At 47.0% G+C, this 17,899-nt stretch overlaps 1 protein-coding gene across 1 annotated transcript in view; it reads left to right on the top strand.

Annotated features, from left to right (window-relative positions):
- The window catches only part of LOC138953368 (uncharacterized), a 186,672-nt gene that overhangs the window by 149,336 nt on the left and 19,437 nt on the right, over nucleotides 1-17,899 (top strand). The window contains exons 29-31 of the mRNA XM_070325167.1: nucleotides 9,002-9,156; nucleotides 9,567-14,407; nucleotides 14,960-17,311. Coding sequence (XP_070181268.1) covers nucleotides 9,002-9,156; nucleotides 9,567-14,407; nucleotides 14,960-17,311 — 7,348 coding nt within the window. The remainder of the gene's footprint in view (nucleotides 1-9,001; nucleotides 9,157-9,566; nucleotides 14,408-14,959; nucleotides 17,312-17,899) is intronic.

The following is a 17,899-nucleotide window of genomic DNA, read 5'->3' as shown; positions in this document are numbered from 1 at the left end:
TACCATCTCTAAACATGACATTTAAATCAATAGGCCTACCATCTCTAAACATCACATTTAAATCAATAGGCCTACCATATCTAAACTTACTAATACACATTTTTGCTATCAACAAAATATTATTAATAATTTTGTTTGTTGGGGTATGCATTCCTGGTAGATAACCAAACAATATGTCCTGTTGAGTTTGGCAAATATAGGATTAATTACACCTCAAGGTTTTCCCAGTAATAACATGCGTTAAAAGGGAAGGTCTTCAAATCAACATTAATTCACTGTGATTAAAAACACAACCACTCGGGGTTCAATCTAATGTCGTGCAGAAACAGAAGCGGGGTATTAGTGCCAAAGGTTGCGTGCAGGAAAGGTAGCAGTACAGCGTGTACACAGTGTATACGACTCTACCCGGGGTAGGTACGAGTCTACCCGGGGTGTGGATTAATTCACGGCTCTAAAACTTGGCCTCATGCCACAGTGACGGCGGCCAGAAAAGTCTGGCGGTCTTGTTGTGGGACGGGGCTCGGCCGTCGCTTGCCTTTCAAAAGGGGACAGAGGTTTGGGCTCCTGTTTTGTGTTCCATCAAACCGCCTCCCGACTCAATACCTTTCTTGCACTCTCCAGTACCTGGAGGACAACTGAGAGACGTTTAGGTTTGCTGTCTATCCACTGATTTTGTGTTTTGCCATACCGGAGGTCATTCTGTTGTTGCATTGGAACTTCGTTGATCGAGTTTGAGTGCAGTTTGGTTGTGGCTGATTTACGCTGGGTGCAGTAGAGGTAAGTTGTTCTTTTGTGGGTTTACGAAGCGAAAAGGGGTCAACTAATGGCTGTTATTGATGTTGATGGTGTCGTTTTTGGGTGACATTTCCCGATGAGTTAATGACTAGAAAAGATGGTGCAATACGTTTGATGTGCTAATCTCATGGTTTATGTTTCCTTTTGTTATTCATGAAAGGCATGCGTTTACGCGCAAATAACATATGATACAGTTATTATTTACGAGGGTAATTATATAAGCAATTGCTGCTATTTTAGCCCTCGCCTATAACGAGGCAAAATAAAACAACAAAAACAAAACCAACAACAGCCGCAAGAACAACAAGTCAAACCGTATAAAATAACTAATTATAACACAATCAGTTTTAATTATGAATAAATCCTTTTGTATGGAAAATCATGAAGATCCGGTATCACGTTTGACAGGTATGATATGTCCTTTATAAGGTACCATGCACAACCCTGACAAGGCGTCAAGTCAATAGAAGTGATAAAGTATTACAGTACCCAAGTAAAGATTCTCAATTTAGTTTGATGCAACGCAGAGAGACAATGACAATGACAATGACAATGACAATTCTTTATTTAACGAGGGTAGTAGATTAAGCAGTGGTCTGCTTTTTTACATCCAACCCTCGCCCTAAAGAAGGACTAACTACAAAAATGAAAGAAATACAAGATAAAAAATAGAAAATAGAAGAACTAAAATTTTACATTTTAACAGATAACTAAAGTAAAAACACATTATACAGAGAGAGAGAGAGAGAGAGAGAGAGAGAGAGAGAGAGAGAGAGAGAGAGAGAGAGAGAGAGAGAGAGAGAGAGAGAGAGAGAGAGAGAGAGAGAGAGAGTTTTTACCTCGGTTAGACTTCAGCCAGGCTAGCCTTTTATTAGTTTTGAATACTCTCAAACTTCAAGGAGAGTTCATTTGGCAGTTATTGATCGAAGCAGCGCTGTGAGATGATTTGTGGGCCCAGTTTACAGGACGTGATTGCAGGCGTGTGGGGCAGATTGTGAAAGGGTGTGTTCTAAGCGACCCCGTCACACATGAACGGCACGAGTGATTACTCGTTGCAAAAACAATACCTTGGACCTAGCTTGAAATTGATACAGATCAAGAAGGCCGATCAACGCTAGGAGGTCAGCAGTTATGTTCGTACCCCTGCATTCCTCTCTGTCTCGTGTGTTCAACAAGGAGGGATTACAGGTAGTCTACTCTTCAACTCGGCTGAAGAGATGAACAAAAAATAGGAGATTAAGAGGACGCAAGAACCAGCTAGGTGTTATTGTCCACTGGTTATTACGCTGAACTCCGTACATCTCTGTGTGTGTGTGTGTGGGGGGGGGGGGGTGAAGAGGAAAGGGGTAAGTCTAAATCGAGCTGATCGTGTTCTTCATTGGTACTGATCAGACTAAAACATCGTCTTTGCCGAACCATTCAAGTCCATTGACCAGTTAATGGTTTGGGCAGACTATTTCAGGCAGAACTGATACTGTCTGCGGTAAATGTCTGTGGAAATACTCGGCGGCAATTTCACAACTGCTTGTGGAAGTAATTAACGAATCGATCTGTGTACCTATCGTCCCCCACAGAACACCTGTGGCAGAAGAGATTATTGACGGGCCTTTTGCTGACCTGGCACCGGGACATATTCCATCGCGCCAGGCAGCAAGTTAGCGCTGCAAAGAGAGCGGTCGATGCGTGCTGCATTGATCGATATATTATGAGAACTAAATGACATCGACTGATCAGGCGACACAAGCTTGTAACTCACCTCACAAGTTTGCGTAAGTGCTGTTGCGTGTACAAGGTGTAAATAAGATAATCATTTTCTACTTTTCTTTTCAGGGGTGTTATTTTCTACTTTGCCTTTTCTTCAACCGAAATCTAGCTGTGTCCATTTGAAGGTGCCACTTGGTGCTTTGTTGATTGGAAGCGAATGCGCCAAACAAAACAGACTCCCTGTCCCTGTCTCCGTGTGTCTGTCTGTGGGCTGTCTGTCTTCTTCTTCTTCAGCGTTCCAGAATTTTTCTGGTTACGTGTGAGCTCGTTTGCCCATTTGGGTTCCCCACACTATACTCTGAGAGTTAGTCAGCTCACTCCGCTTTCGTTGAGTAGGCATGCTAGGTATTTTCGTGTTTCCATAACCCACCGAACTCCGACATGGATTACAGGATCTTTTCCGTGCGCACTTGGTCTTGTGCTTGCGTGTACACACGAAGGGGGTTAAGTCACTAACAGGTCTGCACATAAGTTGACCTGGGAGATCGGAAAAATCTCCACTCTTAACCCACCAGGCGGCAGCGACCGGGATTCGAACTCACGACCTCCCGATTAGGAGGCCGACGTCTTACCACTGCGCCCGTCTGTCTGTCTGTCTGTCTGTCTGTCTGTCTGTGTGTGTGTGTGTGTGTGTGTGTGTGTGTGTGACTCTCTTTCTCTCTGTCTGTATGTCTGTTTTTGTCTCTCTGCCTCTGTGTGTGTGTGTGTGTGTGTCTCTCTCTCTCTCTCTCTCTCTCTCTCTCTCTCTCTCTCTCTCTCTCATCTAATTGTATAATTATACAATGCGTATTAAGATGTATTAGGCATGATGGCTTGAGCGCAGAACAATGGAGAAGAAGTTCGATCTTGTTCAGAAGGCTTACAGTGTATGAATGGAGTCCGAAATAACGGATCAAATTCCTTCCTAGCTCCACCGACCGTGCCAACCATTCTCCTGACCGGTATTTCCAAACAACTACTCAACCTGTCTATCTCCGGTAAGAAATGGTCAGTTGGCAAGTAAAAGCTTTGAAACTAAGTAGAAACACTCAGTCATTACGTTTATCTGGAAAGAAACATCTGTCAAATGAAATGTGTCCGCTAATTCTGGCAGGCTGGTCTGTATTTAGAGAGTTCTACCACCAAAACACCGGAAATTACCGGTTGAACTCAACCCTTGTAGCTCACGGAGCTTTCTCTTCGCCCTGTGAAGGCTTTCACCTTTCTCTTCGCCCTGTGAAGGCTTTCACCTTTGCTCAATCTCCGCCTGTGCTCATGCAGTCCCTACCTGTATTTACGCGTTTAATTCTCGCTCCATCTAATCTTAAGCAAGACGTGCGTGCCATCGATCTATACAAGGAGTGGCCTGATGTGACACAATATTTGCCAAGCCATGACTGGTGCCAGAACAATACCTTGTATCGGCGGTATTCTCTGTGGACTTGGATGAGCATTGCTTGAGCTTTTTTCCTTCAGAGACTTTTTGTCCAGAAAAAAATCCTTGGAAAATAGTAAAACAGATTCATTTGTTATTAATAGTTATAAGGTTTACAAAAAAATGTACTTACTGCTCATGTTATTAGTTCATTTTACTTCACTTGTATGCCGTGCAAAACGGGAAACTACTAGTTAATCAGTTACTCGTTATGCTGCACAATGCACTGGTTGCCACCAGCATGGGTTTTACCCACAGCAAAATGACGACTCTGCGGGGTCGGCCCGCTATTGCGCGGGTCCGTTATTGCGCGGCTATTACGCGGGTCCGCTATTGCGCGACCTAAGAAGAAGCGGAATAGTTGCCAATGTGACGGGGCCTACCGTGAACCCCCCCCCCCCCCCCCCCCCCCAGGAGTGTACTACAGCCGGGTCTGCACGCGGCGTGCAGCCAGCAAAAACCTAGACTTCAGATTTGATTTACGAACTGTGTAAAATCTACACAACACTAACCCTTGTAAACTTAATCAGCTATTAGGGATACATAAAATGGCACATTCGAGTACTTAAACAAGCCAGTCTGTCTCAACTTCTGTTGCCAGTAATGACAAAATTCCGAGTTTAAATGTAGTGACAGTGTTCATTTCATGACACTCAACCATACATTTTGTAATTACTCTATTGATACGCAACTTATTCATGTAACAAGCACATGCCCATGTGAATGGAAGTCTCGAAAATGAGAATATTCAATACAAAGTGCACCAAAAAAACATAAGTTTCCAAGCATAGTCTGGAGAAACCCACCGTTCATGTGCCAACCACGCGCTGGGTGCAGCTGACCACGCCGTTCCGTGGGGGTGTTACTGATTTCTTGGAAAATCCACTTTCTGTTGTACTTGCACTTTCTCATTGGAGAGAGTAAGGTATTGAAGAACAATAACAATTAAGTAGAAGTGCAATGCCAAGGCACTGCATAGCCTCCGCGAAGGACAAATCCTCTCTCTCTCTCTCTCTCTCTCTCTCTCTCTCTCTCTCTCTCTCTTACAGAAAAAAAAACAAGTCGTGTAAGGCGAAACTACTACATTTAATGAAGCTGTGGAACTCACAGAATGAAACTGAACGTACTGCATTTTTTCACAATGACCGTAGTCCGCCGCTCGTGCAAAAGGCAGTGAAATTAACGAGCCTGTTTAGCGCGGTAGTGGTTTGCTGCATAGCACGCTTTTCTGTACCTCTCTTCGTTTAAACTTTCTGAGCGTGTTTTTAATCCAAACATATCATAATATATGTTTTTGGAATCAAGAACCGACAAGGAATAAGATGAAATTGTTTTATTAGCAAGCTCTTTGTGTTGGTTGCTTTATTGTTAAAGCTAAATTTAAGGTTTTATTTGTTTTTGTTTAAGAATTAAGTTGTTTTTTTATGTAATATGGTGGGTGTTTTTTTTCATAATGAGTTAGAGAACAGGTGTTCTTGGTTTTCTTTTGTCCAGGTCTTTGGAAAATGCAAAAAGTGACTGGCATTTACTCATGCATTATTTTTGTTATTCCAAGTTATTTTTTTGATGTAATATGTTTGGTGTTTTGATGGGGAATCGAGACGAGGGTCGTGGTGTATGTGTGTGTGTGTGTGTCTGTCTGTCTGTCTGTCTGTGCGTGTGTGTGTGTAGAGCGATTCAGAGTAAACTACTGGACCGATCTTTATGAAATTTTACATGAGAGTTCCTGGGTATGATATCCCCAGATGTTTTTTTCATTTTTTCGATAAATGTATTTTATGACGTCATATCCGGCTTTTTGTAAAAGTTGAGGCGGCACTGTCACACCCTCAATTTTCAATCAAATTGATTGAAATTTTGGCCAAGCAATCTTCGACGAAGGCCGGACTTCGGTATTGCATTTCAGCATGGAGGCTTAAAAATTAATTAATGACTTTGGTCATTAAAAATCTGAAAATTGTAATTAAAATTATTTTTTTATAAAACGATCCAAAATTACTTTTATTTTATTCTTCATCATGTTCTGATTCCAAAAACATATAAATATGTTATATTCGGATTAAAAACAAGCTCTGAAAATTAAAAATATAAAAATTATGATTAAAATTAAATTTCCGAAATCGTTTTAAAAACTATTTCATCTTATTCCTTGTCGGTTCCTGATTCCAAAAACATATAGATACGATATGTTTGGATTAAAAACACGCTCAGAAAGTTAAAACGAAGAGAGGTACAGTAAAGCGTGCTATCGATTCGAAGCACAGCGCAACCGCTACCGCGCCAAACAGGCTCGTCACTTTCACTGCCTTTTGCACTAGCGGCGGACTACGTTCAGTTTCATTCTGTGAGTTCCACAGCTTGACTAAATGTAGTAATTTCGCCTTACGCGACTTGTTTTTCATAATGAGGTAGAGAACGGGTGTTCTTGGTTTCTTTTGTCCAGGTCTTTGGAAAATGTGAAAAGTGACTGGCATTTACTCATGCATTATTTTTGTCATTCCAACTTACTTTAGTTAGGTTTTTTTTCTTTGAGAAGACGAAAGATGATTTCAGGATTGGAATAAATGCAATGTCAACATTTTGTTTGTCAGTTTATTTGTTGGTATTATATTATGACCACCTGAGATTTATAAGGTGGTATTTCTGAGCTCGATGCTTTGAATGTTGGGATTGCAAAAGTAATTTTGTGGAATAAGAAATGGTTCTTTCCCCCTTTCTGTGACACCTCTTTATTTTCTTTTGTTGTTTAATAATATACATAGTCTTTTCCATGAAACCGACTTGGAACACGTTTGAATGATTGTCAGCACAGTATTCTCTAGGCTGCGTCTCTTGGCTTTGGGTATTTCTGTTACACTGTGAGAGATTGGTTGAATGACAAATAGTCACCGCGCAATAGCGGACCCGCGCAATAGCGGCCCAGCCCGCAATGTGCTAAGACCTTTGGTGAACCATGTTAGGCGGCATGCACCGTCGGCTCTGCGGACAATATTATTTTGTTCATCATTCAAGTATTTTGGGGCTGCAATATATATATATAGGCCTATAGGCTGCAATTACTTCTGTACTCTAGAAGAGGGTTCTGGTTTTATTTTCGTTTTTTAATGTCCCTGCCTTTGTGGTGATTTTGGTTATTGAGCTTGCTAAAAACCTTTTCAGAATAGCCAGTTCATTGTTGGTTTTTGTGAGTTACAGTGCGGGTTTGTTCGGGACACAGAGGCACGTGTGCAGGTGTTGGTTTTGTCCATTTCTGTATGAACACTGACAGTGTATCGATTGTTCGAGGAGGTCATTGTGTTTTGATGTTGATACAGTCAAGTGGCGAAAACAACGACCTTTTATGGCCTCTGCGTATTACTCTCTCTCTCTCTCTCTCTCTTTCTCTCTCTCTCTTTCTCTCTCTCTCTCACTCACTATCACTTGCTCTCTGTCTTTCGTGCGCGCGCGCGTGTGTGTGTGTGAGTGAGTGTGTGTGTGTATGTGAGTGTGTGTGTGTGTGTGTGTGTGTGTGTGTGTGTGTCTATGTCTCTCTCTCTCTCTTACTCACTATCTCTTGCTCTCTGTCTTTCACTGTGTGTGTATCTGTCTGTCTGTCTGTCTGTCTGTCTGTCTGTCTGTCTCTCTCTCTCTCTATCTTTCTCTCTCTCCCTCTCTCTTTCTCTCTCTCCCTCTCTCCCTCTCTCTCTCTCTCTCTCTCTCTCTCTCTCTCTCTCTCTCTCTCTCTCTCTCTCAAATGGGAGATATTCTGCGTTTTACACCGAACCATCGGACTTTCTGGGCACACCCACTGGAACAGTCGGCTATATCAGAAAGTATCTGTTTAAACTGGGGCAGATGATTGTTTTACTCAAACATGCTATCTTGTGTGCAAGCTTATTGCATATAAGATAGACAAAAAATGAGATGTATGTTTTTTTAGTTCTTTAGGAAATAATTTAGAAATTTGCTATTCTACTGTCATTAGAGAGAGCGAGAGAGAGAGAAAGAGAGAGAGAGAGAAAGAGAGAGAGAGAGAGAGAGAGAGAGAGAGAGAGACAGAGAGAGAGAGACAGAGAGAGACAGAGAGAGACGTCGATCTTTTTAAATTCTCAACAATGCAGTGTTTGTGTCACAGAACCTTCTCCCTCATGATATATTGAACTGACATCGTGACCCTTAACACTTTTAGTCATGTAGCTGTAACATAGTCCCGATCATAGTGGTGACGTTTAAACAGCGACAAAAGCGAGAAGAGGGTGGGGGGGGGGGGGGGGGGGGGGCATTGCTGAGTTGTGTGAAGTGGCCCGACACTATGCTCCCAGGACATAACCGGGCAATAAACAGTCCCTCATCGAACTCTGAGATCAGGAATGTGATTTAGGGCTCTGCACCTGACTAATCGCCGCTGTTGCTGTGAAATGGTACTGAGTGGTAGAGAACGATAGTCTGAGATTATGGTACAGAGAACGATAGCCTGAGATTATGTACAGAGAACGATAGCCTGAGATTATGGTACGGAGAACGATAGCCTGAGATTATGGAACAGAGAACGATAGCCTGAGATTATGGTACAGAGAACGATAGCCTGAGATTATGGTACAGAGAACGAAGCATGATAACATGTGTGGATGACGAAAAGTAAAAACCACTCCAGAACACTTGCGAGACAGGAACATTTGTTTTGTTCTTTTACAGGGTCAGAGATAAGCAGTGGTATTAGCAACAAATCACAGTGTGTCTGTTTGGTCACTAAGTTCACGAATGTAGGAATGCACTGGTATTTGAATGTGTTGTATGTTCATGGTTGTCTTTACTGCGTATCAGTTGTGAAATTGTCAGTCCTTGTCTGTTCTTTGATGCTGTGCAGCTATTTTCTGTTCTTGTGGTGAGTGTTGCTCCTAATTTCCGGCATTGTTTTCTTCCCTTTATACGACATGGACGCGAATACCACACCATGTTCGATGTAACTTACGCGTATCACAATGTTTCTTTTAGGTTGTGAAAATCTGTTTAGTCACTGACTAGTTGTGTTGTGGTTGTCTTGTACAGGGCAGCAGCAGCAGCCCAGGCAGGCAACAACGGCATCAACAACGGTAGCAACAGTGGCAACGGTCGACGGGGCAAACGACGGCAACACGCACGTCATGTGAAGGAGTCTGACTCTGACAATGTCGAGCATTTCTCCGATGATTCTTTGGCATCAGGTGAGTGCATTTGAATCAGTAAGAACCGGAGGAGGAATACAGGCACACGCTTGTATTCTTTCAAGAGCAACTGCGGTGGCTGAAGACCAGACCACCAAATAAAAAAGTCTTTTCATACAGTGAAACAAACGTGCTAGTGTCATTTATTCTTTTTTTTCTTCTCCAGATGGATAACATGTTGTCTTTCACTCTCTCCAAGGCTTACCGAGACACACGCATGATATCACACGTGCACGCACTAACTTGTGATGATCCGATTTTGAGCAGTGGAGTATTATTGCACACAACTAACTTTGCTGTAAAATCACACATTAAAAATTCGTATTTGTAGACTCACTGTTCACCTGTCTTTTTCTTGGAAAATTGGGAATCTGAATGCATGAGCTTTGCATTGTGTGTTTGATCTTCAGGTGCCAACTCAAGGTCGTCCTCCCGGCCAGGTTCAGGGTCACGCCGCCGTCGTCGCCCTGCCAACAAGAGCTCAGACACTGTGGTGAAGAAGCGGCGAGGTCACAGCTCAGAGGAGTATGTCACTTCGGACAATGACAGCATCTTCTCTGACGATTCCTTGACTCAGTCCAGTCAGCAGAATGACACATCTACCTCCCAAATATCTGACCTGAGGTCATCCATTCAGCAGCTTACTGCTGACCTTGACACAGCTCAAACACTGACCGGAGCGGGTCCTACTCAGACCAGTGAAAACGGAGAACAGGACACCATGGCAGACGAAAGTCGTAGCACAGTACCGAACCTGGTGTCCTACTTTGAGTCGGAGGTAGCTCGCCAGCGAGATGGTTCTGGCAGCAGAGAGCGAACCCCGGGAGAAAGCCGAGACAGGCATCAGAGAGAGTCATCAGTGACCTCGGTTGACTCGGTGGATGGCGGCCTGTCTGTTACAGAGGGTACAAAGACTGTGGCAAGCCCGAGGATGATGGGCAAGTCTCCTATCTCTGTTCTCAGCACAGGAGACCCCAACTTCCAAGTGCCGGAGGGAATGTACCAAGTCATGTGCGGCACTCAGAACGTTCAGGAAGAGAGCGGCATCAAAGCCAAATCTGGACGTTCGTGGAAGTTGTCCATCAGTCCCACAGACACGTGGCACAGCCAAGAGGATCTGCAAGCAGTGGGATCAGCTTCTGACAGTGGAACCTTGGACCCACAAGGGAGAAGGCGAAAGGCTAAAGATGACACAGAAGTTTCTCCAGAAAAGCGTCAGCGGCAAGAAAAGCTGAAAGGCCTGCATTCCAAGTACGGGTTGGACGATGAAGTGGACCATCACATGTCCGAGGATGAAGAAGACCACAATGCCACAGCGACAGTCACGGGACAAGGCCCTCCGGGTGATCCAGCCCTGCTGAAGAGCTCCATGCACAAGAAGACTCACTCCACCAAGCGGGACAGGGACGGGAACCTCAAGTTTGAAGTCACCATCAACCAGGACGAGACCAATGTGCTGTACAACGTGGCCAAGACGGAGTACAAGACCTACGCCCTATGGGACAGCGAGGGCCGCGTGGTGGAAGAGATCACCACCAGCACGGCGCCGGACACCATCAACATCAACCTGACCGAGACCACCACCCTGCAGCGCGAAGACCGCTTTGAGTCCATCACCAAGGATAGAGTCATCTTTGACGGTAGGGAAAGGGGGGGCAATGGCGACGTTCTCTTCGTGGAACACAGGTTTGCCGGAGCCCGCATGCTGGACACAGAACAGGACATTGAAGGAGAGAACGTCAGTAGGGAGAGTTCCGTGGAACGCCATCTGACAGATGAAGACTCTAACTCCGGTCTGAGAATAGGTTCTACTGATTCCCTCGCTGTACACGCAGTAACCTCAGAATCTTCATCTCTTGAGCCTGTACTGGTGACTGAAATCAAAGCGTTGGCACCGCTTTCGAAAGGACACAGCGGCAAACGCAGCTCCACCCCACATGGATCTCCCTCTTCGAGTCCAAGCAGAACCGTGTCGGTGACTGACCAAAGGACGAGCACGACTAAAAGTCACACAACTAAGCACCAGAAGCCAGGCGCAGGTTACTCTGCATATGCTGGGGACCACAGGAGCGCCGAGGACTCAGGGTTTCTAGCTGACGAGGAGAGGAGAGACTCATGGTCGGGCGATTGCCGCCACAGCGATTCCTCATCTCCTGGCCCTCGCTCGTCGTCTTGGAGACGTGGTTGTCACCATAGCGACCATGCCTGGGACAGCGATGCTCCCGCTGACTCTGGCATCACGGAGGCGTCGACGTCAGAGGGAGTCACCTCCCATGATGAAGACGGAACGGACAGCTCAGCAAGCGGCAAGGCAAGAGCCAGAGCCAGTGAAGCCAGGACTGACAGAGTTCCAGCCACTGCAGTGACTCCAAGGCGAGTTGAAGCGCGAAATGAGAACATTAGCAACTCTTTCCGAAGGAGCAGGCCTGGAACGGTGAACACCCAGCTCCATCAGACCGTAGCCATGCACCAGGACCTGCCAGAACAGGCAAACTTCGACATGAGTAGGGTTGATGGACACGCATCAACGTTTGAGGCAGATGATTCTCTTCGGTCTCGTGAACATGGACCTGTGTCCCCTTCATCCTTTGCCGTGTCTCAGCTCCAGGTAGAGCAGATTCTGGCAGATAACCCTCCACCAGTGGGAGGACGTTCAGATGGAGGTCTCCTCAGTCATGCAGAGACGTACAAAACACAACACTGTGTCGCTGGTGGTTATCGTGAACCGTCCCCTCAGATTCTTGCAGATGGCACTGTAGTCATCCCGGTCAGTGTGAGGGCCACACAGAGAGCTGTAGACACGGGTAGTTCTGGGTCAGCGGGGCAGACAAGGCAAGTCTACATCACTCACGTACATGGCCAGCCGGTCGGCACGTCTTACACACCTGCTGATGGCAGGTCTACTTCAGAATCTCTTCCTTCTGACTCTCAGCATGCAATGGGGGATAGAGGACCTCAGCATGACAGAACGAGGAAGGGAGATTCTCATGGAGGTAACAGGAGCGAGGAGGGAGACCAAAATGAAACGATGAGACAAGATGGTCGAGCAGACTGGCGGGAAGACCGCGCAGGTGACCATGGACAAAATGCTGCAGTATCAAGACGCGGAGTCGCTCAGAGTGAAGACACGAGGGCAGGGTTCTTTCAGCAGAGTCAAAATGAGAGGTTGTCACCAAGCCATGAAGTGCTGTGGGATGGAAGAGATGAAGAAGAAAATGGGGTATTTGTTCCATCGGACACCTGGCTGAATGCTGAATCAGCGTTAAACCAAACCCCTGACCAGAGCGACCAGGGAACAGACAGAGTAACTGTAGGATCCAGCCAGTGGATCGAGATGGACAGTGCCAGCGAGGGACGTGAGCAGTCACCTGCAATGTCCACAGCGCGGACAGTAGTCTCCCCTAAGCAGCAAGCAGCTCCTCTACAAGGTCGCCAAGCGTTGCTGCAGAGACAAAGCGGACAGATTGACACAGATGCTGCTCCTCTACAAGGTCGCCAAGCGTTGCTGCAGAGACAAAGCGGACAGATTGACACAGATGCTGCTCCTCTACAAGGTCGCCAAGCGTTGCTGCAGAGACAAAGCGGACAGATTGACACAGATGCTGCGGATTCCTCTAGAAGGGAAGTAGAGCATACTCAAGGCAAAATACCATCTGCCTTGGCCACAGAAACAACAGGTTTTCGAGGAGGAGTATCTTCTGGACAGCAAGCTCAAGTCCCATCAGCACAAGACGTGTCTCAAAGGACTGGGGATCATGATGCACAAGCACAACAAAATGAGGACCTCACTGCTGGGAAGTCATCAAACCTGAACACTGGGAACACTGGTCCGTCAGCACTGGCCACAGGGACAGCCAGTCAGGGAAAACCAGTCTCCGATGTTGCAACAGCTAGAATCACATCTCACCGGCAGGCCAGCCCAAGAGTGAGTGAGGACCGGAGAGATCTTGCTCACGAGAAAAGCCCCACAAGAACTGCACCATCTTTCAAATCGTCAGCACCAGGGGGGACGCTGGGAAGCACAGTTGCCATGTGTGACACCCAAGAACACAGAGACAACCGATACCCTGCCCAGAGAACTGGAGAAGAGCGACCCCAGCCTGTGCCTGGTGCTCACCCAATGGACGGAGAGAGCAGAAACGTCCCAGCCAACAGAGGTGCTGATGGTCCAAGGCGAGGGAGTCGTCCTTCAGTGGGGGAGATACCCCTAGAGAGCGTGCAGAGACTGCCAGAGCCCCCCGTGCAGCACGGCTCTGACGGACCACTTCTCTATCCCTACTGTCATGACGGCTTGCTGATCTACTCTTCCATGTCCTGGCAGGAGGAGCCATACACCTGGGTGGACTCCTACAGGGAAGAGACTGGCATTGCTACTCCTGTAGAATCACCTCGCAAGAGAAGCCGGCTTGAGTCTGAAGAAGCTGCAGAAGCTCTCTTGGCTGAAGTCAAGCGACGGGGCAGCAAGGAAACTGAGGATGGTGAGGAGCCCAGAGTGTTGTTTGAAGAGACTGTAGTCATCTCAGGCCAGGATGTTGGTCCCATGGACGTAGCTGGGAGCGAGGATCGCCATGATGTTTCTGCAAATGACTCCTTTTACAGCGTGGGGAGCGGCCAGGATAGATTTGACTCTTCCCGTGAATTTTCAAACAGTAACATTACAGGGAGTTATCTGCCAGAAGACATCCACTCTCAGAATGTGTCAAGGCCTAGCTGTGGTTCTGTAGATTTCGGATCAGACTCAATGCCTGAAGCCATGGCTGATGGGAGACCCAGCCTTGTGTCCACGCCACTGTCTCACACCATGACTCCAACCAGTCCTCGCTCTCACAACTCCTCAGTGTTGTCAGACTCAGCCTACTCCAGCGGTCACGTACCGGGAGACGGCAGGAATTCTCTTTGCACAGACAGCTCATCAAACATGTCCACAGAAGAGTCATTCTACAGTCCAGATACCACGCTACAGAGCGGCAGCGGGAGCTCAGAGGCGTCAGAGTACCGAACACCACAGCAGTCCCCCACACCTCGCACTGCTACAAACGGCGTGATGACTTCAGCGTCAGAGGCTTCCAGACCGATGCTCTCCATGCTGCCCTCTGAGTCTGGTGGTGCCGGAGATGGCGGTGTTGGTGTTGGCAGACAACAGACGGAGGCACGGACCAGTGTTCTGAACGTGATGGCTGCGGCCGTGGGAAGACAGCTGCTGGGTACTGCTGATGAGATGGAAGCCGTGCGAGAACTTCTAAAAGAGCAGGTGGGTTTTGATGTGCAGTAGTGATCTGTGATCTTTTAGTCATTTTCGTGAGTTCTGTCGTTCATAGTCATGGTCAACCTACCATCTTAAATGCTGTGGGAGGAAAATCTTTGATAGGCTAATTCCTGTTTAAAATAAAATAAAATATCAGTCTAACCTTACGTCAGATTTGATATTTTGCTTAAAGAAATATTTATTTTTCACAAATGTTAACAAAGTGTAGATGTGTCAGTTCTTTATGAATTTCAGTGCAAGCATCTCATTAAGAACTGATACAGTTGGGAATTGTCTTTACTGCCCGTTTGATTGTATTTTGGCTGTCCTTTCCATTATTTCTTTAAAAAAAAAAATAATCGGAAAAAAGGTTTGAAAAATAATAAAAGTCACTACGAAAAAAAAATAACCCAACAAAAAAAAACTTATAAAGTTGTATACACAAAGGAAGGAAACTGAATTTGCTTTTAATGGTTTACAAAACCAAGAACAATAACTCCACAAAATCAATGTTTATTTGTGAAGGCTTGAACTGACGCAGTGTGTCACCTTTTTCAGGTGGAAAGAAAGATTGCAACCCTGCAGCGACGTGTGCGCTCCCTCAGCGACTCTGCCATCAGCTCTGACTTCACGGAGACAGAATCCACATCAGTGTCGCCCCGCAACTCACGCCTGCCCTTCACTGACTCTAAACTGGACAGCCACATGTCAGACCTTCACATGTACGCCCAGCCTTTCCAGCGGGGCCCTCAAGAAGTCTTCTTCACGGAAAGAGACGAGGTCAATGCGTTGCGCTTACCAATGTCTCCGCGAAGCAAGGGAGGGAAGAAGCAGAGCAAGAGATCTCTGGAGGACTCTGGCAACATCCACGACGACCAGTGGTGCGACCCCTGGCGCCGGGAAACACAGGAGGAGCTCAGTGGTCTGTATGATGAAGTGTATGATCACACTTCTCCAAAGAGTTTGAGAAGTGAAGTTTCCACACACGTCATGTCTCCTCACGCTGTAAGAAACGCCACTAATGGACAGTACGCCATGTCTCCTCACGCTGTAAGGAACGCGACTAATGGACAGTACGCAATGTCGGGTCTTGGGCTGAGTTACAGCAGCCAGGCCCCAGCAGATTCTCCTCCGCAAACTAGCAGTGTTTACCCCTCCTCCACCCCCAGGCATGACACAGGTAGTAAATCTGCTGCAGAACAAGGTTGGCGTCATGCACCTTCCTCTTCTCAATCCATTCTATTCGGGCGGGCTGAAATGTCTCGTCCAGGAAACGTGCAGCGTTCTACTTCACTGCAGACCCCTGAACTGTCCCGACTGCGTGGCCGCTTCCCCGAGAGAGTTGTGGACGCCGTCCTGTCAGTGGAACAGTCTTGGCCAACCTCAGCTTTTGCTGCACATCGGCGTTCACCGAGACGCAGGAAGGGCATGCTGGGACGGAGAACGAAGTCTGTGGACGATGTTTCTGACCTTGCTGCAGCCCTTGACCGCAGTGACCTTGAGGAAAGCCTGATGGCCCAGGCCAGACTCATCATGCAGGTGGCCAGAGTTCCCAGCGACGCAGACCTCACTCTATCTTCCAGCCAGGCATCTGGTGTGAGAAGGTTCGTCAACTCGGACAGAGAGGAGACTGCCTATGGTCAAAGTGCCTTAGCTGTCGACTGGAGGGAAGGACATTTTCACCCCACCAAGAGCGGCCAAGGCTTGGTCATCTCCCAGCATCCCCGCCAACCAGGTGGAATCTCTCATTCTTGGCTGGTGTCAGGTGAAAGAGGAACATTGCAGACTGGAGGTCAGCCATTATACAGCACAGATCCCAGGCTGGCTTTGAACTCTGAGCAGCTGGTGTCAGGTGAAAGAGGAACATTGCAGACTGGAGGTCAGCCATTATACAGCACAGATCCCAGGCTGGCTTTGAACTCTGAGCAGCTTCCAGCTGAGTTGTTGGGAAACAGTTTTGATCAGTCTTGTGGACAGGTTATGAGTGCAGGTGACCGCAGTCGAGGTGTGGCCATGTTGAGTCAGAGTGGACGCCATCATCGACAAGCAGGCCAACCGAGTTCCATCTCAGAGTCCTTCACAAGCACAGCATCCATCTACGGCAGCAGCGGCTCCCCGTCGCTGTCAGGAGTGTCAGACTCACCCAGGCAGACAGGAGTGTCTGACTCACACAGGCAGGCGGGAGTGTCTGACTCACACAGGCAGGCAGGAGTGTCTGACTCGCCCAGGCAGGCAGGAATGTCTGACTCACACAGGCAGGCAGGAGTGCCTGACTCGCCCAGGCAGGCAGGACTGTCTGACTCACACAGGCAGGCAGGAGTGTTTCAATCGCCCCGGCAGGCAGGAGGGAGATCACAGGATTCCCGCGTCCAGGTGCAGTCCCCAGACATGGAGTCTGAGAGCTTGCTGCTGTCATCAGGTGAACTGGAGGTCGCGGCCATCACCACGGCCATCAAGTTGTTTCGTCCCAACACCGACACTGAATCCAAAGACCGGTCACTCAGTCCAGGAGAGGAAATCTTGGCTGACATCTTGGCCAGGCAGGGGGGTACTGCCTCCCCCACCAAGTCAAACTACAGCACTGACATGGGCTCGCCCACTCACCAAGATTCACGGCAGATTCGTGGAGCTAGTCCCAAGCGTCGCCCAACGGACAGCAGAGACGGCAGCCTGTCCCCGGGAGAACTGGTCCTGCCAGAAGAGACCTTGCAGCGACTGGAGCACGCCAGAGTCGGGCTTGAAGAGCATGAGACTTTGGAAGACCTGCTGCAGTCAGGGCTGTTCGACTCTTTAGACTCGGACACACCCTTCCCTGGCCAGCTGCTGAGGCTGAAGTCGGCGTCCACGTCATGCCTGGTTCAAGGTCGCTATCTGAGCGGGGAGGATGAGGGAGGCCTTCTGCTGTGGCAGGTAAGAGATGTTTGCTTTCTCTTGCAAAGTTTGTACTGTAGAGCTTTATAACAAGTATTTGCAAAACTATTGAGACAAGTTAACATGCAATTTCTTGTTTCAATCTGCTGTTTCTGTTCCAGTTGCACAAAGCTCTATGTATATATTTTTCCTTTACTTAATAGTCATTTTTGAGTCGTACATCACAGTTGTTTTAAAAAAAAAAGTTTTTGTGTGTGAAAATTGACAGACCACCGAGCCACAACCACCCCCTCCCCCCCCCCCCCTTAATTGTCCAACGTGTGTTCTCTTTGTGAGTTTGCTCCCTCGTATGTGTCCTGTAATGCAAAGCTTACACTTGTGAAAACAACCTCCCCAGAAAGAGTTTTTATTATTATTAAATTGATGGAGTGTCTAGGTGTTCAGTACTATCACATTCAATGGATAGCCTGTTTCTCTTAAAAAAAAAATGTTATTGAAAGATTTTTTATTTAAACCAACAAGCATGACGTGCAATTAAAGCAATATCTTTTCTATCAGTTTTTCTTCAGTGATAATTGTTGTCTGTGACAGTTTTAATTTTTATCTGCAAAGTGCTCTGATCAAACA

This window comes from Littorina saxatilis, linkage group LG17 (genome assembly GCF_037325665.1).
Source record: "Littorina saxatilis isolate snail1 linkage group LG17, US_GU_Lsax_2.0, whole genome shotgun sequence".
Classification (NCBI taxonomy): Eukaryota; Metazoa; Mollusca; class Gastropoda; order Littorinimorpha; family Littorinidae; genus Littorina; species Littorina saxatilis.
Note: the sequence above shows the minus strand (reverse complement) of the source record. Positions and strands in the feature narration are given on the sequence as shown.